The sequence below is a fragment of the Leucoraja erinacea genome, chromosome 8 (assembly GCF_028641065.1).
Source record: "Leucoraja erinacea ecotype New England chromosome 8, Leri_hhj_1, whole genome shotgun sequence".
Lineage (NCBI taxonomy): Eukaryota > Metazoa > Chordata > Chondrichthyes > Rajiformes > Rajidae > Leucoraja > Leucoraja erinaceus.
Window position 1 is genome coordinate 57,852,231 of NC_073384.1, and position 22,156 is coordinate 57,874,386.

Sequence of the window (22,156 nt, forward strand, 5' to 3'; positions counted from 1 at the left end):
AACTTTCCACTGTCCAACTTTTAATTGCCATTACTACGCAAAGATGTAGAAATGATATAGCTTACGCACTCACTGATGGTAAAAACGAATCTTCCAGTCATTTATTGAAGTAGTATAAACAAAGAAATTATTCATATCAAGTATTTCTTATTCCAATACAAAGTATAACTTTCCGTTCGTGACGTCGTGTGGTAAAAACTGATATCTCTTCCATCCCCGAGGCTAAACTGACCAGCCCACTCTCAACACTAGAAACGGCTACGCTAGCCTCCTGAGTCACAGACGCACCCCTCTACGTATATAATCCCACCCACAAGCATACTAAAAAGATACAGCTAGAAGACTCTATACAAACTACTATAATATACTAACAATAACTAACAAGCATAAATGGCTCCTACAATGAGAATCAATGCACCAGTCATTTGCCATGCTGCTCTGAGTTGCAACACCTGATTTATGTTATACCTCATCCCTACCCTCTATCCACAGACCCCAAGCATTCTTTCCAGATAAACAACAAATTTTTATACTTCCTTCAATCAGGATATTGTATTTCCAGACCTGTTCTATGTTGTGGAGAACGAATGCTAATTGTTTAGATACTTTATGAACACCTCCATCGACTAAGTCGAGACTAAAAACCCATTTCTACTATCTAGCGTTTTTGAGGCCCTCCGAAGGGGCGTTTTAAACAGTTTATGTATGTATTGTTATGTGTGTGTACCATTGTATGCAGCACATTAGTATCTGCACTGATGTAAAGCACTTTGGTCAACGCGAGTTGTTTTTAAATGTGCTATACAAATAAAATTGACTGACTGATTTGGTTTGCAAAGATGATCCCACATTTTCAGTCCCTCGCCCATTCCATCTGACTTTGGCCACCTACACTTTTCTACCAAACCTCAAGGCTCATATTTCTATCTTGCACATTACAACATTCTGGCCACAATGAGTTCAACAATATCAGGTGATGATACCACTGCTTCCATTTACAGCTCTTCTTGACTGATCATTTGCTTCTTTGCCTATCCATTAACATCTTTTGCGTTGTGCTTTCTGTCACTTTAATCTAAACCACATTCTATTTGTACGGGCTTTCTGCTCTGTCTCCTTTCCGACATTCTCGGTGTTATAAAAAATTGCCAATGCTAACCTTCCATTTTTATGAATCTTTAATGTTTCTTTAGCCCTCACCAGCCTTGCGTGGTGAGTATTTTCAGCAGGCACATTATTATTGTGCATTAATTGAGTCAAAAGAGGAAAGCAATACAGGTTGGTTTTATACATTATTAACTGCGCGTATTATGAAGGAAAGAGAGACGGCTGGAACCCGGCTGACTGTTTCATTATTTACGTCTATAAAGTATGCATGAGAAAAACAAGTCTTTGTTGCTTAGGACTCTATACAAATGAAAGACGTATGTGGCAAGGCGAGAATGAGGTGTTGCAGCGCGACAGCGTGGTGAGCTGCACCCTGCAGTGTGGAAAATTACACTGACTCACCGCCGCATATTGCTCCAGGCCCCGCCCGCCCACCAGCGGCCAGCCCGGCCGCTCACTCGCTCACTCACCCTGAAGCTGTCCCTCCCCCCACACATCACCTGGTAGCACCAGGCCCACAGGCGGCGATGACTCGCTTCCTTTGCTGTTGACGCCGCCGACCCGGTGCAAGGGGGAAGGGAAGTGGGTCCGGGTTGCCCTGGCGACCGGGAGGGAGGTATCTGGGTTGCCATGGTGACTCGGAGGGGGGTATCTGGGTTGCCATGGTGACCAGGAAGGGGGGTATCTGGGTTGCCATGGTGACTCGGAGGGGGGTATCTGGGTTGCCATGGTGACCAGGAGGGGGGGATCTGGGTTGCCATGGTGACCAGGAGGGGGGTATCTGGGTTGCCATGGTGACTCGGAGGGGGGTATCTGGGTTGCCATGGTGACTCGGAGGGGGGTATCTGGGTTGCCATGGTGACTCGGAGGGGGGTATCTGGGTTGCCATGGTGACCATGGTGACCGGGAGGGGGTATCTGGGTTGCCATGGTGACCGGGAGGGAGTATCTGGGTTGCCATGGTGACCGGGAGGGGATATCTGGGTTGCCATGGTGACCGGGAGGGAGTATCTGGGTTGCCATGGTGACCGGGAGAGGGTATCTGGGTTGCCATGGTGACCGGGAGGGAGTATCTGGGTTGCCATGGTGACCGGGAGGGGGGTATCTGGGTTGCCATGGTGACCGGGAGGGGGTGGTGACCGGGAGGGGGTGGGTATCTGGGTTGCCATGGTGACCGGGAGGGGGGGTATCTGGGTTGCCAAGGTGACCAGGAGGGGGGGTATCTGGGTTGCCATGGTGACCGGGAGGGGGGTATCCAAGTTACTAGGTGAGCTGGGCCATCCAGTTTCTTCTGATCCGGGAGGGTGGACATCTTGATGAGGGACAGAAAATGCTGGAGTAACTCAGCGGGACAGGTAGCAGTATCTCTTGCCCAGAATAGGTGAATCGAGGACCAGAGGACATAGGTTTAAGGTGAAAGGGAAAAGATTTAATAGGAATCTGCGAGGTAACATTTTCAAACAAAGGGTGATGGGTGTATGGAACAAGCTGCCAGAGGAGGTAGTTGAGCCTGGGACTATCCCATCATTTAAGAAACAGTTAGACAGATACATGGATAGGACGGGTTCAGAGGGATATGGACCAAAACGCAGATAGGTGGGACGTGTAGCTGGGAACTCCGCTCTTGCTCCCCCTCCCCCCAAGGACAGAGTCCCCCTTGTCCTCACCTTCCACCCCATCAGCCGTCGCATACAGCATATAATCCTCCGACACTTTCGCCACCTCCATCAGGATCCCACTACTGGCTACATCTTCCCATCTACACCCCTTTGTGCTTTCCACAGAGACTATTCCCTCCGCAACTCCCTGGTCAACTCGTCCATTCCCACCCAAACCACCCCCTGCCCAGGTACTTTCCCCTGCAACCGCAGGAGATGCAACATTTACCTCCCCCCTCGACTCCTTCCAAGGACTCCGACAATCGTTTCAGGTGAGGCAGAAGCTCACTTACATCTCCTCCAACCTCATCTACTGTATCCGCTGTTCCAGGTGTCAACTTCTGTACATCGGCGAGACCAAGCGCAGGCACGGCGATTGTTTCGCTGAACACCTCCACGCAGTCCGCCTTAACCTACCTGATCTCCCGGTTGCTCAGCACTTTAACTCCCCCTCCCATTCCCACACTGACCTTTCTGTCCTCAGTCTCTTCCATTGTCAGAGAGAGTCCCAGCGCAAATTGGAGGAACAGCACCTCATATTTTGCTTGGGTAGCTTACACCACGGCGGTATGTACATTGACTTCTCTAACTTCAAATAGCCCTTCTTTCACTCTCTCTCCATCCCCACCCCTTGCCAGTTCTCCCAGCAGTCTTATTGTCTCCGACTACATTCTATCTCTGTCCCGTCCCACTCCCCTGACAGCAATCGACGAAAGGTCTCTACTAGAAACATCACCCATTCCTTCTCTCCAGAGATGCTGCCTGTCCTGCAGAGTTACTTCAGCATTTTGTGTGTAGCTGGGATATTTTGGTCGGTGTGGGCAAGTTGGGCCGAAGTGCCTGTTTCCACATTGCATCACTCTATGACTGGAGAGCTGGAATGGGTGGTGTTTCCGATCAAGACCCTTCTTCAGATGGAGAGTCAGGGAGAGGGTGACACAGAGAAAAGACCCTTCCATATCTCATTTCCCTCTCCCCCGACTCTCAGTCTGAAGAAGGGTCTCAACCCGAAATGTCAGCCATTCCTTCTCGCCAAAGATGCTGCCTGTCCCGTTGAGTTACTCCTGCTTTTTGTGTCTATCTGCAGTGTTGACCAGCATCTGCAGTTCCTTCCTACACATCTCCAGGAGACCCAGGTCCTGGCGGAGGATGTGACTCATGTCAGTGGGCCCCCAGTGTAGGTAGAAGCTGTTGAGAGTCACGTTCCGAGCAAAGTTTCAATGCATCTTGTGTGATTTATCATCCACTTGCGGTCCGCTTAGGAAACGTTTATCATTGTAGTGCTGGGACGTGCCTTTTCTTCAGATACATCACCTTGGCTGTGGGGAAGGGAGACGCTCCATTGAACAGCTCTTCCCAGCAACCCGTTGTGCAATCCTAAAGTCACTCCAAATTACTCCTGCAACCCAACAAAAAGAACTCGTGGAAAGCAAAGAAATCTCAGAAAGTTTGCAGGCAACGAAGTACTCCTGAACTGAAGTTGCTGTTGTAAATTTTGGAAAGAAATTCAATAGATTTTCAAGCAAAAATGAACTGCTGGAGAATCCAATGCTCCTGGCTTTGTCAGGTAGTTACATAAAATGGAAACCACCACATATTTTACCCTATTAATCTTAAAGCAAACAAACATAATTGTTTCTCTACTGATGGCTGATCAGGTTTGGTCTGAGTGGTCTGAGTGGCAAGTTAAATATTCTATAGAAATGAGGAATTGCAGATGCTGGGTTTTCACAACAGGGCACAAAGTTGTAACTCAGCAGATCAATAATCAGGACACAACACAACAGGACAAAAAGTTGTAATCTCCAGAGAGCTTGTTTCAGGCCGGGGGGGGGGGGGGGGGGGGGGGGGGGGAAGAGAGGTGGAAGTTCTTTGTTTCCTATTAAGTTAAATATTCTGTTCCCTGGTATCAGTGGTCTATTGGAAGGACTTGGACTCTGCCCTGTTAAGAAAATATCCAGACGTAACCCTGGATAATTTATATGTCCAATGTGAATTCTACCTTTATCCTGTGTTCCTTCCCCACGTCCAACCCCAAACCTTATATGTTTTTAAACAGTTCATCAATTTATTTCTATTCCCTGTGACATCTCATTACATTTATAGCATTTGGAAGAGGGCTTTTTTTTGGTTCAAAGCATTTGAGGTCAATATGGTGTGAATTTAGCAGTGAGATGGCATTGTGTTAATATTATCATTTACTCTGAGATACAGTGCAAAACTTTTTTTGTGCTATTTAGGCAGATGTTTCAAATCAGACCATTCTGTCTGAAGAAATGTCATCTATCCATTTCCACCACGTATGTTGCCTGACCTGCTGAATTACTCCAGCACATTGTATTTTGCTCAAGATTCCATTGTCTGCAGTTCCTTCTGTCTACTTACTGAAAAAAAAAGTTGGGAGCAGTAGACAACTTTGATGCTTGTGTAGTTGGGGTTGCTTTGGCCTTGACCTTTGCTGCACAACGATCAAAGTCACCAAGATGAGGGGATTTCAGAGTAGAATAAGGTGAGGGATTATCACTTGCGTGGTATTGATGGGAATGAAAGGAACAAGACATATAAAGGCGAAGATAGGCATAAAAAGCTGGAGTAACTCAACGGGACAGGCAGCATATCTGGAGATGCTCCATTGACAAACTCACTGACTCCCACAACTATCTTGACTCTTCTGACCCAGCTTCCTGTAAAGACTCTATCCCCTACTCCCAATTCCTCCATCTACGCCACATCTGCACCCAAGTTGAGGTGTTCCATTTTAGTACATCCGATATGTCCTCATTCTTTAGGGAACGGGGTTCCGCTCTCCCATCATAAATGAGGCCCTCATTCGTGTCTCCTCGGTACCCCGCAGCTCTGCCCTTGCTCCCCCTCCCCCTAGTTGCAACAGAGATAGAGTCCCCCTAGTACTTCCCTTCCACCCCATCAGCCCGTCACATAAAACACATAAATCTCTGAAATTTCTGCCACCTCCAACGGGATCCCACCACAAGCCACATTTTTCCATCTCCACCCTTTTCCCCATTCCGCAAAGACCGTTCCCTCCACAACTCCCTGGTTAACTAATCCCTTCCCACCCAAACCACCCCCTCCCCAGGTACCTTCCCCTGCAAACACAGAAGATGCAACACCTGTCGCTGTACCTCCTCCCTCAACGCTGTCCAGGGACCCCGACAGTCCTTTCAGGTTAGGCAGAGGTTCACTTGCACCTCCTCCAACCTCATCTACTGTATCCGTTGTTCAAGATGTGGACTCTTATACATCGGCGAGACCAAACGCAGACTGGGCGATCGTTTCGCAGAACACCTTCGCTCCGCCCGCGTGAACCAACCTGATCTCCCGGTTGCTGGACACTTTAACTCTCCTTCCCATTCCTACACAGACCTTCTTGCACTCGGTCTCCTCCATTGTCAGAGTGAGGCTAAACGCAAATTGGAGGAGCAGCATCTCATATTTCGCTTGGGCAGCTTACAGCCCAGTGGTATGAATATTGATTTCTCTCACTTCAGGTATTCCCTCTCCCTCTATCCCACCCCCGCCCAAGTCGCACTAGCTTCTCATTTTCACACTACAGACAGCTTAGAATGGCCTGTTTCCATTATCATCATTACATTTTAGCATATCTTTCATTCATTGTTACTTCTCTCTCCACATCAGTCTATATCTCTCGTTTCCCTTATCTCTAACCAGTCTGAAGAAGGGTCTCGACCCGCAACGTCACCCATTCCTTCTCTCCAAAGATGCTGCCTGTCCTGAATATTGATTTCTCTAACTGCAAGTAACCCCTACATTCCCTCTCTCTCCATCCCTCCCCCACCCAAGTCGCATCAGCTTCTCGTTCTCACCTAGCAAACAGCTAATAATGGCCTGTTTCCATTATCATCGTCACTTTTTTTGCATATCTTTCATTCATTTGTTCTATACCTCTATACATCACTTGTTTTCCTTTATCCTGACAGTCTGAAGAAGGGTCTCGACCCGAAATGTCACCCATTCCTTCTCTCCTGAGATGCTGCCTGCCCCGCTGAGTTACTCCGGCTTTTTGTGTCTATCTTTGGTTTAAACCAGCATATGCAGTTCCTTCTTACATATAAAGGCGAAGGTCTGGAAGAGAACCAGTGGAGAATAAAATCAGATTATAGGATGGATGTTTGATTACCAGTACATTCGTCAATTATTCTCAACATCCTCAACTCCCAATATTGCCCGCAAGGAGTCCAAGTCTGAGGACAGGAAGGAAAAAAAGAACACAGACAGTACGATTGAAGGAATGGGCTGAAGGATGGAGGGAGGGTTCTGTGCAGGAGCAAAGGAGATTGCAGAGAATGAAGGGTGGGGTGGAAATTACCCATCAAGTTTTGATCATACCTCAGCCATCGTGATCAAAGACTGGATTGGAACCCTGATCAGTCAAGTCAAGTCAACTTTATTTGTCACATACACATACAAGATGTACAGTGAAATGAAAGTGGCAATGCCTGCAGGATTGTGCAAAAACAACAGAGCAACAGAACAGAACCAGTATTTACATTTAGAAAAAAGACACAACAGTAATTTGTGTCAGTAATTAGTAAACAGTAATCAGATATGACATATTAAAGAAAATAGAATAGATATTAGAAAATATGACAGACAAAGGAAAAGAATGGTTAATCAACTCTTTAGTTCATATTATTTACATGAAATTCTATACAATTGAGGGAAAATGCAACAGCCAAACAGTTTAAATAAAAGCATAACTGATTATTTTATTCAGAGTGTCCTGTGTAGATTTTCTTTTCCCCTCGATCTTTCCTCAGTAAATATACTGAACCAACACACCGTTCTTGCTCTAACAAGGTTATTCGTCACCCCGGGGTCCACATCCACAGCCTCTGACTCCCAAAGAGTCCGGTATTCCCCTGAAGTAAGTGGTTTACAATAGGCATAATACAAGTATATAAGCAGTAGCAAGCAAAAGCGCTTTCTTGGTCTTCCAATCATATCATGTCACGGTATGTGTGTAAAGGCAAAGGTCAGGTTCAAGACAATAAGCGAGTTTGATGTCAGTAAGGAAAAACGCAAGGAAACATGGGATTTGTCAAGGGTCATTCGTGATAAAGAAAAAAGTGAATGAAGCGTTGGCTGCATAAACTATGTATAAATTGATAACTATTCTACCAATGAATTAATCTAGAATTCTGTCAACTCAATAACTTATTTCTTGTTCTGCTGTTCACACACTACTTACACAGTCTCAGTTCCAGTTCAGTTCATTAATCTGCAATTATGAGATATTCAAAAGGTTAAAGAATTTATTATTTTCATTTAATCCTTAACGTGTTTGCTACTGGAATAAAAAAATATTACTGGTGTTTGAAAAATTTTCTTATCATTATTCATAATTTATGTGTAAAAATATATTTAATCTGCGGAACGGGGATGCCAGGTAGTGCTAGAGCGGGATGTAACCGAGAGAGAGGGGGCAGATGCGAGTGGGGAGAGACTTTCTCAGGAGCTGAGCTGCAGTGTGTGTACGGACCTGCGTTTCATCCGTGGTCGGGATCGGGCCATGCTGCAGCAACTCAGCGGGCCGGGCAACATCTCCGGAGAAAGGTCTCGACCTGAAAAGTCACCTATCCCCGACCAAGCCCCGTTGGTCCGGGGTTGTCCCGGGCGTCTCCGATCACCCCCAGACAGGGGTGGGGCACTCGGGAGGGGACGGGGACGGTCCAGTGGCGGTTTGACGGCGCTTGCGGCACTGGACATCCGGGTTCGACCCTGACTGCGGATGGGGCGCGGGTCTGTATAAATGCAGTGGCTCAGCTGCCGAGAATGTTTATCTCGAGTGACCTATGACCTGGGCATGCGCAGTTGAAATACTGAACTCGCTTATTGACTCTCAAACGCATGATCTCATTATCACCAGTGATCAGGTTAAATGACTCAAACAATTGATTAACAAGCGCATGATCTCATTATCACAAACAGTCAGGTTCCTCCAAATGAGTGACTAACTTCATCATCACAGTTACAACAGAACCTAGTATTTTCCCACTCAACGCTGTAATTTTCCACTAACTTACTCTGCAAAAACCAAACTCATCACTGGTAAGGTATACATTGCTCTGGCAAACGTATGTGACAAAGAACATTACATCCTTTGAGGGAGAGTGAGATGATTTTTTGAACCAGGAAGATGCAAGATGTCATGAGGAGAGAACATGGATGTGAAATTGGTTTGAAATTACATTAGGAAATTGCACTGGACTGATAGCTTTCGGTAATTCCAAACGTGCAGGAAAAGAAAGGCAGACTGACAAGGATAGATCACAAAAGCCTAGGTATCAATTTACTGTGAATTATGTCATTGGTGATATAACAGTATTTTACATTGAAACATTTTAATACATTTCACTGTACATCATTTCAACCACATTCTCAAACCTCAACAATTATATTAAACTAATTACATCTTTTTTTAATTTGTATTGCTATATAATTTTGTTAATCACTGTAACTTTCATTTTCTTACACAAAGGTCATTATAACACAAGGTTATAACATATGGTGAAGTGCGAGGTATCAATTTGAAGAATTACTAATTTGAACTAGAGTGCACAATTCTAAATGGATTATAGGAATAGAAAAATATGTGAAAATGTGTGCATAAATGATTAAAACAGCAGGCATGTTGAACAAATTGATATTTTAAAATATTTTTATGTTAAAAAATAAGCTTCTGTAATCCTAACATTTTTATAATTACAATTAAATTCTTCAACCATAGTTCATGGACTAATGTGTAGCATTTGTGACACGAAATCCTAGATCTGAACATGATTTATAACAGTATTTGATTCACCAATGCTGCAGTCTGAAGAAGGGTCCCGAACTGAAACATAGTCTATTTATTTCTCTCCATAGATGCTGTCCGACCTGCTGGGGAAGTTTGTTTAATTCTGCAGAGGTTACCTAAATACTGGGAAGGATGTTTCTTAGTTTTATCCTCATTTAAACAATTTTGTGTGAGATATGTGGATCAAAGATAAGAGATTTCCCAAGATATTGTACACAGGCGTAATGGCGAGAAATTGTTGAAATGTATGAAAGAAATTGGTATTGGTTTATTGTTGTGTGTGTACTGAGATACAGGGGGAAACTTTCTTTGCATACGATCCAGGCAACCTCTTAGTTTAAACAGTCTCCAGCCCACTGAACCAACACTAATGTAAAGTTTTTTATAGGTACAAAATCAGAAGTTTAACTGTAACCCTCAAAGAGAAATCAGTAGAAAATTAACTCTTGTTGCCTTTTCGTCATTAATAAATGGCACATGCTAGTCCTTAGATCTGAAGCAGTGAAAGTGTAAGAGATGAGGGAATTACTAGAGGCTCTTCCAGCCCAATAACATTCTTGTGATTTATTATTCTTACCCTGGCTCCTACCCCACCTCTAACCACCACCAACACTTACCTTATTGGTTACATACTATAATTAGTCCATTTACTGCTTTGGAAAATTGACCTGCTGTATGAGATTGCCTTTTTTGTTCCTACAGGTATAAAGCTACATGATAACGAAGTTGACAAGTTGAAATATTGGTTGGCTTTCAATTGCCAGCGCAGTGCCAGGTTGTGCCTAAACTAAGGGTTTTCCGCTTGGAGTAAAAGCTCGAGCAGTTCTGAGGAAGAACTTTATCACCAAAGGGTGGTTGGAATCTGGAATGCACTACCTGAAGGGGTGTTGGTAGCAGAGACCCTTACGCAATGTAAGCGGCATCAGGGCATGAGTTTGAATGGTCATGGCATAGTAGGCTGCGAACCAATACTGTGATGGGTTTGGCATGGATAATTGATGGTTAACATGCAGGCCCAAAGGACCCGTTTCTGTGCTGGATGATTATTTTTTTTTCTATGATAATAGCAGCAAAATAAAACAGGGAAAAGATTGTCACCCTGATAGAAAATGTTAACCATAATTGTCTTAACTCAGTTTTGAGTTTTCATGTTCTTTTATGAAAGGATTAACCAATATTTATCAACATTTTGTAGATAAATTGTCTTTCTAAGGAATTGCACAATAATATTGTTAAATGGGATTGTTTTTAGAACTAGCTTTCTCTGCTTGATGAAGGACTCTTTGATCATTTTCAGGCCTGGCAGTGTACACTGACACTGGGATGTGCCACCTGGTTCAGAGAGACCTGTGGGGCAGGTAATAATTCACTCAATGTTGGCCAAGCCTGTGAAAATCATGATCACCACCATGTATTGTGTCACATCAAGGCATGCATGGGGGGACATCACAGGTGCCAGCTGCTTTGCTGCTCAGTGTTCCATTAAGGAAGTAACTGTTCTGCCATACACCAACCTAAACATATCTCTGTAATTACTAAACACAGTTAAACGTTGTCCTAGGTTTTGTCACTTCTTAGGTGCAAGTGTTTATTGGCTATTTGTGCAGACATATGTCCATCCTGCAGGTTGTCTCTCAAATTATAATCAAATTAAGAAGAACAATCAAAGTCTACTACCTGACTAATTGGGATTTAACGCTCAATAAACACACAGCAGAGTCTCTCAGTTCCCACAATTATTTTAAAACACAGAGAAAAAAAAAATCCCATTATGTGCCATCACAAAAGTCCTCCATTCTCATCAAGCCTTCAGGCTGAATAAAATTATTCCCAGAACAGTCAATTCCAAGTAAATTGGTTTTATTCACGAGAACTGATGCAGATAGAAGAATATAGTTTGCTTTTCGCTCTAACCATGGTGTTTTGCTAAATCAAGAAAGGGCTACTATTTGATTGAATTCTTGTGCTTGTGTCAATAATCTTGAGGGATTGGTTCTATCGCTGGTCTAAAGGTAATAATTCTGAAATTAACAATATTAGTGAATTGGCACTACATCATCTCTGGGTTAGGATAGAATATATTTGAACTCATTACCAGAATATAACCACACTTTCCAGTGTGGCGCTCATTTTCAGCACAGATTTATTTTTGATACGGGTGAGTTGTCCTCTGAGGAGATAATCCTATAGAACATTTAATATTCTGAGAGGGTTCGACAGGATAGTTAAATGTGAGGATGATTTATCTGTTCATGTATGGGTCTAGTACCAAGGTGTATTGAGTTAGTTGGAAGAGTTAAGACAATTTGAGATGAGGTAAAAATTCTTCTTTGGAATTGTATACCCCAGGCAGTGGTAGTGGGACGGTAGACTTAAACAGCTTTATTCCAAGAGCTATAGCGGCTGAACCGGCCCTGCTGAGTGCCCCCCACCCCCCCATGGACTGTCTCCCTCGGATGGTCACGACACACAGCTTATTTATTTATTTTACTTTTCTTTTTCATCGGTTGGAGCTGCATACTAAATCTCGTTGCACTGACGTGCAATGACAATAAAAGATATTATTATTATTATTATTATTTAGACCACAGGGGCATCAAGGATATAAAGGCTGGGCAGGGAAATGGAAATGTAACAAAAACAAGATGATCTACTAAAGCACAGAGCAAGATTGGAGGACAACATTGATTTACGCTGCTCCTACTATTTTACCATGTTCTTAAATCAAAGTCAGTGTTATCTCTGTTTCATTCTCAAAGGAGCTCAAGTCAATTATATTAGAGACCACGGCTACAGTATCTGTTACTGGCTGTACATTGTCTACTGTGAGAGTGTCTTGCAGGTCCTCTGTAAAACACTAAATAATTTATTTTTAATCTTTCTGGAGAAGCAAAACATTCTCATACATTGTGTCTTGGACAACAATGGTAATCTTGGTCTTCCAACCTAATTGGCAGGGTAAGGACTCTTACAAGCAGCCTTCCTTATGTAGTCTCAAGGTTCCTTAAAGTTTGCTGACCTTTATCTTTTGCACTTACTTCTGCTTTTTGTTTTCATTTTTTCATTTTCAGAATCTGGACTTCACAGGCAAGGCCAACATTTATTGCTCTTCCCTAATTGCTCTTTACAAATGATGGTTCGCCAACTAGTGGAGGACGATAGTGGTGTGAGAAGATGTTGGGACAGGGTTCTAAGATCGCAGAAATTGCTGGGAGCTTTGGATGTAATTCAGTTCATCACGCAAACCATCCTCTCCCTGCATCGATTCCATTTACACCACACTGCCTCAAGAAAGCAGCCAACATAATTGAAGATCACTCACTCTCTGGTCCTTCCCTCTTCACCCCTCTTCTGTCAGTCAGCAAATATATACACGTGCCATCAGATTCAAGAACAGCCTCTTCTCCGCTGCTGTCAGTAATGTCATGCTAAGGATATATTTATGATCTCTCAATCTACCTTCTCTGTAGCTGTAAAACTATGTATGGCACTCTGTTTCCTTTCTATTTTTGTACTACCTGTTGTACTCATGTATGGTTTGATTGTAATCATGTACAGATGATTTACCTGGGTAGCAAGCAACACTAATTTTTTCACGTTATACTGTCTCGGTATACCGGACAAGAATGAAGCTTAATAAACATAAAACATCAAGGCACCATTCTACCAGGGACAAACATTAAAATACATATTTGAAGCAATTTTATCTTCACATTGAAGGCTAAGTCTTCAATGTGAAGGCTAAGCCCCCCCCTGCAGGAACTATGCTTCAGGAGGTGCAACTCCAGAGCCAACAATATCATGAGAGACCCCTTCCACCCCTGCAATGGACTGTTCCAGCTGCTACGGTCAGGCAAACGCCTCCGTTGCCATGCGGTGAGAACGGAGAGGTTGAGAAGGAGTTTCTTCCCAGAGGCCATTGGAACTGTAAACACCTATCTCACCAGGGACTAACTCTACTGAACGTTTTTCCTTCCATTATTTATTATGTAAAAGAATATGTGTGTTATGATTGTGTTTATAGTTTGTTTTTGGTTGTTTGGCTTTTGCACAAAAGTCAGCGAGCATTGCCACTTTCATTTCACTGCACATCTCGTATGTGTATGTGACAAATAAACTTGACTTGACTTGACTTGAAGTCGCTTTCTTGCATCTATTGTTTTGCTTTGGTTTCTCAGATGCACTGCTTTTGCTTACTATAACTAACTGAATGGTAGTGTTGCATCCTTGAGAATCAGGTATTCTGTTTTGAGAAGAAAGCAGAACTGAAATTTGGTTTACACAACAGAATCACAGAAGATTATCGCTTGCCAATCTAGTTTCTTGAAAGACTGAAACATTTAAGTGAAAACATTAATGACAGCAGGAAGGACACAAAACTCAATTCAAAGATTAATATTAATTTTGTTAGTGTGCAATGGTCATTTTTAAACTGATAATAAAATACTGATTTGAAAATGTAATGTATTGTTGATGGAAATGGGGCTCATTTTGTCCCCTCCAGGGTCTTTTGAAAGTAGGCAAGCACATGTTGCTTTGTGTAAACTTCCCATTCTCACTGAGTTTTCAAGTGTAACTTGGCTGAACTTCCCTTCTAAATTTAACCGCCTTGTTAACAAAGCTGAGATAACAAATCATCTGATCCCTCATAATTATAATCTGTGCTTTTAAGTCTTGAGGCAAATTTCTACTTTATTAAAGAAATAAGTATGCATCTGAATGATGTTCTTGTTGCTCTCTAAAGTCATGAGACTGCTGACAGATTTCCGCACATTGAAATCTGTGGGAAAAATACAGCTCTAAATCTCTGGGTCGTATTCCAGGAATTTTCCATTTACAGTCTGAATATTTAGCTTAATTAAGAACTAAGGCAATTTAAGCCGTATATTGTTTCTTTTTGTAATCTTTTACATTCTAACTATAATCAAGAGAAGTGAATTAGTAGACAGGTAAACCAAGTACTTATTCTTGGTTTTAACCCTGATGGTTGTTATCTGAGGATTTCCAAATATATTTTGTAGCATACCCATTAAAACAGGCCTATATTTTGTTTATAGAACTGTCGATATATCTTTCCATTTAGGATGGCTGTTTTTTTTTCCAAAGTACTTCATGGAATGCATAACTATGTAAATTTGAAAAGACTATATTTATGCCTTCTTAATTTGATTGTTTTGCTGCCCATACTTTTATTTCGAAGGCAATTCACAAAATTGTATAAAGCAAAAGAGGATGATTTTAAAGCATAAATCAAAAATTTCAGGAGAGCTGTGTAAGAACATTACAAAACATGTGATGTGGTCAATGGAAGGCTTTCCCAGAAGCTAAGTATCTCTAATTTAGAACATACAATTTTAAAGTAACTGGAAATAAGAATGCTTTAAATTGCTGTTAGAAAAAATTGGATCAATACTTAATAGATCTACTTTGTTAATAGTGCTATCCTAAAACAGTATAATGGAATTTCCCCCTCGATGAACTCTGCACACTCAAACGCAAACCTATTTTTGCCAATGATGGATCTCTAGTGGATTCCTAGGTTTGATTTTTTTAATTTAAATAATAAACATTACTCATAAAAATCGTCAGATTCAGATTGTTCAGATGTGCATAAGCAATATATGGCAAGTTAGTGAATAACAAAATAATTCTAACCTTAGATAATGAAATAAACAATCGGTACAAGAAGTTGCTAAGACTGAACGTGGAGTATTGTTTACAAAGTTGTTGTCAAGACTGGAGGGCTTGAGTTATGAGGAGAGATTGTTTTCCCTGGAGCAAAGGAGGTTTAGGGATGACCTTATCGAGGTTTATAAAATCACGAGGGGCAACGATAGGGTAGATAGTCACAGTCTTTTTCTCATGGTAGTGGAGTTTAAAATTAGAGGACACAGGTTTATGGTGAGGAGAAAAACATTTATAAGGAACCTGAGGGGCAAGAGTGGTGAGCATATAGAAAGAGCTGCCAGAGGAAGTGATAGAGAGGATATTCAAGACATTTGGATAGATACATAGATAGGAAAGGTTTAGAAGGATAAGGGCCAAGTGATGGCAAAGAGACTACCTCAGGTCAGCACCTAGGCAGCATGGACAAGTTGGGCTGACAGGCCTATTTCCGTGCTGTATAACTCATTGACCTTATGATAAGTTTAAAAAAATACACAACAGTTATATTGAATTTTAAGATAGATTTTTATTGTGCTTTAATGCTACCTTAAGCCTAAATTGCATCCACAAATTTGTATTTTTATTTTTAGTCATTATATTACAGAGACAATATATTTCAAATACGAATAAATTTCTGAAGTTTTGGGAAAAGTTTGAATGCATTCTGTGTTGTCGCTTCCATGACATTCTCCACCGAAAGCCCTTTAATCTGTGCAATGTATTGACAGGAGACTGATATGTTCTTAGGCTCATTTCTCTCCTGGAAAACAACAATAGTTCAGTCACCTTAATCACAGCACAGCACACCTATAGGTTGCAGCGAAATAGACAAAACCTACAACAAATCTACTAACAACCTGGAAAACTGAGTGCTTGTTGGACAATATGTTTTTTTGAAGAGATTCATCAAACCTTTCCTATGGTAAAAACAAAAATTTAAAACAAAATCCATTAACCTGATTGAATTTCTTACATGGGACTGAAGCATACAGATCATGAATGTGGCGCATTTGTTCCATGATTCAAGCAACTACAACAACATATGGAATAGTAAAAGATTTGCATTTGTATCATTGTTTTCATGTTGCTTTGAGGATTTCCCAAAGTGTTTTACAGCCAATGAAAGAGCACATTGTCCACACTGGACTTTTGTTGTTTACTAATACTTTTGCTAGTTTTCAGTAAGAGTTATCATTGTTTTTAGCATTTTATTTCATCAGCCCTCCATCCTAGCACAGACCTTCCTTTTTGTCTCTCCTCCTCGTCCTCCCCAATTCTCCACCTCTGTTAGTGTAATTTTTTTTTCTGTTGCCCATTAATCCTCTTTCTCACAACAAGGATAATGCCTACCCAGCATTTTCTATTTCTATTTCAGATTTCCAGCACTTATTTGTTTGTTTTTTTAAATTGTGTATCAAATATAGAAACTGTGATTTGTTGAGTCTCCAGCATCAGATTGCATCCAGGGAATGGAGAGGAGGAAATGAACGGAAGTCTTGAGGTAAATATCAGTAGTGTAGGTGTAAGTTAAGGGAAAGCCTCAATAAATGGAATGGCACGTACTGGTTCCAACACAATCACCTCCTCTTCCCTGATAAATCCTGGAAACCCCTGTCAAATAGGGTTAAATATTAAATAGTAAGTAATTTTAAGGCACAGGATATTCAAGTGATGGACCTTTTTCTTAAGAGCAGAGTCATTACCCAACAATTGCACCATAACTTCCTTTCATACTGGAAGGGGATAGGTTAGAAGCAGGTGTCAGGTTTTGTTTAAACATTGTTAACTGTTGGCTCAAACCAAGCAGTTATTGATTGATTGTTAAAATTCCTCCTTAATTTCTAAACTCGGGCAGTTTAAATGATTTCCATATGCATCATAAAATTTAGTAGTCAGCTCTAAACCAGTTGAGGACATCTGTTTTATAACATCTTTCTTGGTTTGATGGAGAAAAACTAAACAAAGAATTCGGCATTTAACCAGTTTTAATAGGCCAAGAAATGTTTTACCTGTTTTACTGGCCCTAATGCAGGAGAGTCTGTCTCCAGGCATATAAACTCTAATGGTAATTGCTTCACCAATTTCTGCTTCTTGGATAAAATAAGACACAATTAGTTTGATTGCAGATTGAACTATATAAACATTTAACTAAAAAATCTTTCCAAATCTTTTTAATCAACAATTACAATTCTAAAAAATCTTGTGCAGCAACAGTACTCCATTTGACAAATTTCTAATAGCAAAGCTTGAATTTACACATATTGATATAAATAACTACCAAACATTTTATGTGTGTGCCTATCTAATGCAACTACTTTTATGGTTTTCTCTTGCCAACATGCAGCTTTCTACTCTCTTATTGACTGATTACATCACAGGTTGCTCAGGCAACTCAAACACCCAGGAACAAAAGAAATTACAAAAGGTAGTGGACATTGCCCAGTTCACCATGGGCACTGACTTCCCCACCATCAATGTGATCTATAAGAGGTGATGCCTCAAAAAGGCAAGCCAACATCATCAAGGGCCCACACCACCCTGGCCGCACTCTTATTTCACTCCTGCCATAAGGAAGAAGGTATAGGAGTCTGAAAACTATGACCTCCAGTTTAGGAACAGTTCTTCCCAACAACCATCAGGTTATTGAACACTACAAACAGCAACTAAACTCCAAACTACGACTTGTCTTGGTTACACTATGGACTTTGGCCTTTTGTTTTGTAATGCACTAATGTTTTTTTCTTAATTTAACTTTTTAAATTGTTTTGTTATCTTCTTGATTGCGTATTGTGTTTATAGAACTGTTAGCTGCTGCAAATATGAATTTCATTGTTCTGTTTTAGTACATATGACAATCTTGATTCTTAGTCTTGGGAGTATACTGTAAATGTCTTACAATTGTATAGTTCCATGAAGATCCAAACCACATAATCGCACACCTGAGCTTGGCGTTATAAACTGTTTCACCTCTAAGCCTGATGTTTGGTTTGACCTCATGAGGCGCAGCTGGGAATCAGGTTGGATGCAATTCAACCTAGTAAGACATCATCCAGGTAATTAATCTAACAACACAAAGGCATTGAAGGCATTGACTAATCCATGTATCTCTTGCATCCATATCTATGAATGATGCTGCAAAGGGGTAAGATGCAGATCTTATATTTATAATGGGGCTTTTTAAGAGGGCCTTTTTGCCCTTTGGGTTCATGCCAGCTCCCATGGGTCCTATTCATTATTCATTAGTCCTATTCTCCCACTCCTTATTTCCTGAACCTCAAGCAACTTTTTTGCTATCAAACATGCCCATCAAATCCCTTCAATTATTTTTTATGATTAGCCTTCATTAAGATCATAAGGTCATTAAGCCAATTAAAATGCCAGGACATCTTTGGGATATGAGAGGAAACGGAGTACCTAGAGGAAATATGCGCACACACACACACACAGTCGCGATAATGTGCAAAAGTAGAAAGCACCCAAGTCACAATCCAACCTAGGACCCATGCTTCTTTTATTTGCAATTAAAGACGAGGGCTAGGTAATGAAAGGTTGTGGGATTGATTGATATTGCAGAAAGAAAATTGTAGTTACTTTATGCTTTAGGATGTTTAAGGGAGCCTTGCTTTGACAAAATAGTACAGGTTTGGTTGCAGAAACAAGGAACTGCAGGAGTTGGTTTGCACAAAAAAGACACAAAGTGCTGCAGTAACTCAGCGGGTGGGGTAGCATCTCTGGAGAAAATGGATGGTGACTTTTCAGGTTGAGACCATTCTTTGGATCTTCAGGGTTGTTTGCATTTGATGCTATTTATCCAGAGGTGTAATAGTCAACAAAGTCAGTTATGCTTAAAATGAAGGTAGACAAAAATGCTGGAGAAACTCAGTGGGTGCAGCAGCATCTATGGTGCGCAGGAAATAGGCAACGTTTCGGGCCGAAACCCTTCTTCAGACTGATGGAGGGTGGGGGAGGGGGAGAAGAAAGGAAAAAGGAAGAGGAGGAGCCCGAGGGCTGAGGGAGAGCTGAGAAGGGGAAGGAGACAGCAAAGGCTACCGGAAATTGGAGAATTCAATGTTCATGCCGCTAGGGTGCAGACTGCCCAAGCGGAATATGAGGTGCTGCTCCTCCAATTTCCCGTGGCGCTCACTCTGGCCATGGAGGAGGCTCAGGACAGAGAGGACGGATTCGGAATGGGTGGTGGAGCTGAAGTGCTGAGCCACCGGGAGGTCAGGTTGGTTAATGCGGACCGAGCGGAAGTGTTCGGCGAAACGATCGGCAAGCCTAAGCTTGGTCTCACCGATGTAGATCAGATGACATCTAGAGCATGCTTAAAATGAGTTGATCAGTGGTCCTTTGGTTAAAGGCAGGAAAGATAGTGATCCAAACGATGGCAGTGAAAGAGTGATTGGATGAATTGATGGACCTAGAAGCATCTTCGTCTATAAATTAAATTCTGGTTGATAACAATAAGCCAGCAAATAATGGCAGCCACTTGTTCTACTCTGCTTTGGAACTGCAGTTCTGCTGAAGAACTGAATAAGGCATAGTTACAATAATATGGCAGATGTAGTACCATTGACCAAGAATGAAATTATTTCACTACAGTTTTATTTTGCGCACATATTGTATCTTTAAATAGATTGACTCAGACAGCACAGTAAAGAGACATGAGTTAACCAACTTTGGGTCTTCAACAGGTTTCCATTACTTTAATTAAAAAATACTTCCATACGGCTAGGATATATTTCAGAGAATATTAATATATTTGATCTAACCTGCTCGCTTCTTATAATGGATGGTGGGATTGAAAAATAAAATCCAGCTTTCACCCCTTCCATAGCCACAGAGGGTTTTCCATCAAAAGCATGAAGCAATACTTTCTGAGCTCCTGGGAAAAAAGAATAGAAAAATGTATTTTTATGTTGTTATTCAGTATCCATTTTCTTTCAAGTTAGCCACATATTTTGCACTTAAGACAACCTAACACCATGTTTAGTGAGACTAAGCACACAATGAAGTGCACACTCAGTTCCTATTTGGGCAGTTCCCACTTTTATTAAGACTAGACATCAGCAATGCAAATGTTTAGTAATCTCTCTTTTAAGAACCTGTATCCCTCCATGCAGTGACTTTGTATAATGGTGCTCCCATGTAAGATGACATTCTGTTATCAAAATAGACTGAAGCCTAGCGAATCTGGTTTGAAGGATAAATAACATACTGCACTTGGGAGGAATGGAATCTAGCAAGATTAACTGTGGTAAATGAATAAAGTAAAGGCAAATTCACCATTTAATTTGGTCTTTGCATATAAGGACAAAAGCAAAAATGTAAATGTTTAAACCTTGTTCCTTCAGTAGGTTAATGGTTGGACGTCCAGCAGAGCGCGAATGTACATTCCTGAAAGGATAAGAAAGGAACATTCAGCATTAACAATACAAGCACTATATTAAACAACCTATTAGACTACATTTTAGATAGTAATCAAATCTTTTGATTTGTATTTTTTTTTTAAACAAATTAAAAAAAAAAATTGCAAGTGCTGGAAATGTGGAAGAATAGACTGAAAATGCTGGAAAAGGTTAGCAGGTTGGCCAGCATGAGTGGAAAGAGAAATAGAATTGAGGAAGTGGTCTTAAGTAGGACTGAAATTAAGTCTGAAACTCCACATAACTTCATTTGACATGTGATTTAACTCTGTTTCTTTCTCCTCCGATAAAGTCACCTGTTGAATGTTTCCAACATTTTCCATTTTAAATGTAGGTACTAAAGGGATTTAATTCAGCAGGCCAGGCAGTATCACTGGAGAACATGGATAGGTGGTGTTTTGGGTTAGGTCATAGAGTGATACAGTGTGGAAACAGGTCCTTAGGCCCAACTTGCCCACATACGCCAACATGTCCCAGCTACTACAACATGCCCATCTGCCTGTGCTTGGTCCATATCCCTCCAAACTTGTCTTATCTATGTACCTGTCCAGCTGTTTCTTAAATAGACAAAAGTGCTGGAGAAACTCAGCGAGGGGGGGGGGGGGGGGCCACATCTATGGAGCAAAGGAAATAGGCAATGTTTCGGCCCGAAAAGTTGCCTATTTCCTTCGCTCCATAGATGCTGCCTCACACGCTGAGTTTCTCCAGCACTTTTGTCTAGCTTCGATTTTCCAGCATCTGCAGTTCCTTCTTAAACATATCTGTGTCTTAAATGTTGGGATGGTCCCAGCCTCAACTACCTCCTCTGGCAGCCTGTTCCATACACCCACCGCTCTTTGTGTGAAAAAAGTTACCCCTCAGATTCCTTTTAAATCTTTCCCCTTCAATTTAAACCTATGACCCCTGGTCCTCGATTCCCCGACTCTGGGCAAGAGATTCTGTGCATCTACCCGATCTATTCCTCTCATGATTTTATGCACCTCTATAAGATCACCCCTCATCCTTCTGCGTTCTAAGGAATAGAGACCCAGCCTACTCAACCTCTCCCTATAGCTCAGACCCTCTAGTCCTGGCAACATCCTCGTAAGGTCCCTTCTTCAAACTGATTCTAGGGGAGGGGAACTGGAAGCAAGACCAGGACAAATTAGGGCAGGCAAAAGATGACCTCAGGGTGGGTGATACCCCGATAGATCAATTGTTGGCTAAGAACGGCGTTTGCATCAATGTAGCCCTGAGGGATAACACTCTACCCCCCCCCCCCTCCCCAACATCAATTGGCCTATCACGCCGCCTGAGATCGTCTGTTACCGGCTCTAATACCTACTCATTTTCTCCATACTCTGTTGCCTGACCCGCTGAGTTACTCCAGCATTTTGTGTGTATCCTTGGTATAAATCAGCTTGTGCATATTTTTTTTATTAAAGGGATTTAATTTGTTGTTTCATTTTTAAATATCAATTC

At 41.6% G+C, this 22,156-nt stretch overlaps 1 protein-coding gene across 4 annotated transcripts in view; it reads right to left on the reverse strand.

Moving 5' to 3' along the window:
* Positions 1-15,760: 15,760 nt before the first annotated feature.
* Positions 15,761-22,156, reverse strand: part of LOC129699735 (putative deoxyribonuclease TATDN3) — a 33,836-nt gene continuing 27,440 nt past the window's right edge. The window contains exons 7-10 of one of the 4 annotated variants that reach the window (XM_055639768.1): positions 20,611-20,666; positions 20,042-20,154; positions 17,279-17,353; positions 15,762-16,029 (exon numbers count right to left, since the gene is read on the reverse strand). In XM_055639768.1, the coding sequence (XP_055495743.1) occupies positions 15,886-16,029; positions 17,279-17,353; positions 20,042-20,154; positions 20,611-20,666 (388 nt within the window). In that variant the 3' untranslated portion in view covers positions 15,762-15,885. Of the gene's footprint in view, positions 16,030-17,278; positions 17,360-20,041; positions 20,155-20,610; positions 20,667-22,156 lie in introns of all 4 variants that reach the window. The other 3 variants (XM_055639767.1, XM_055639766.1, XM_055639770.1) reach the window with 3 other exon arrangements.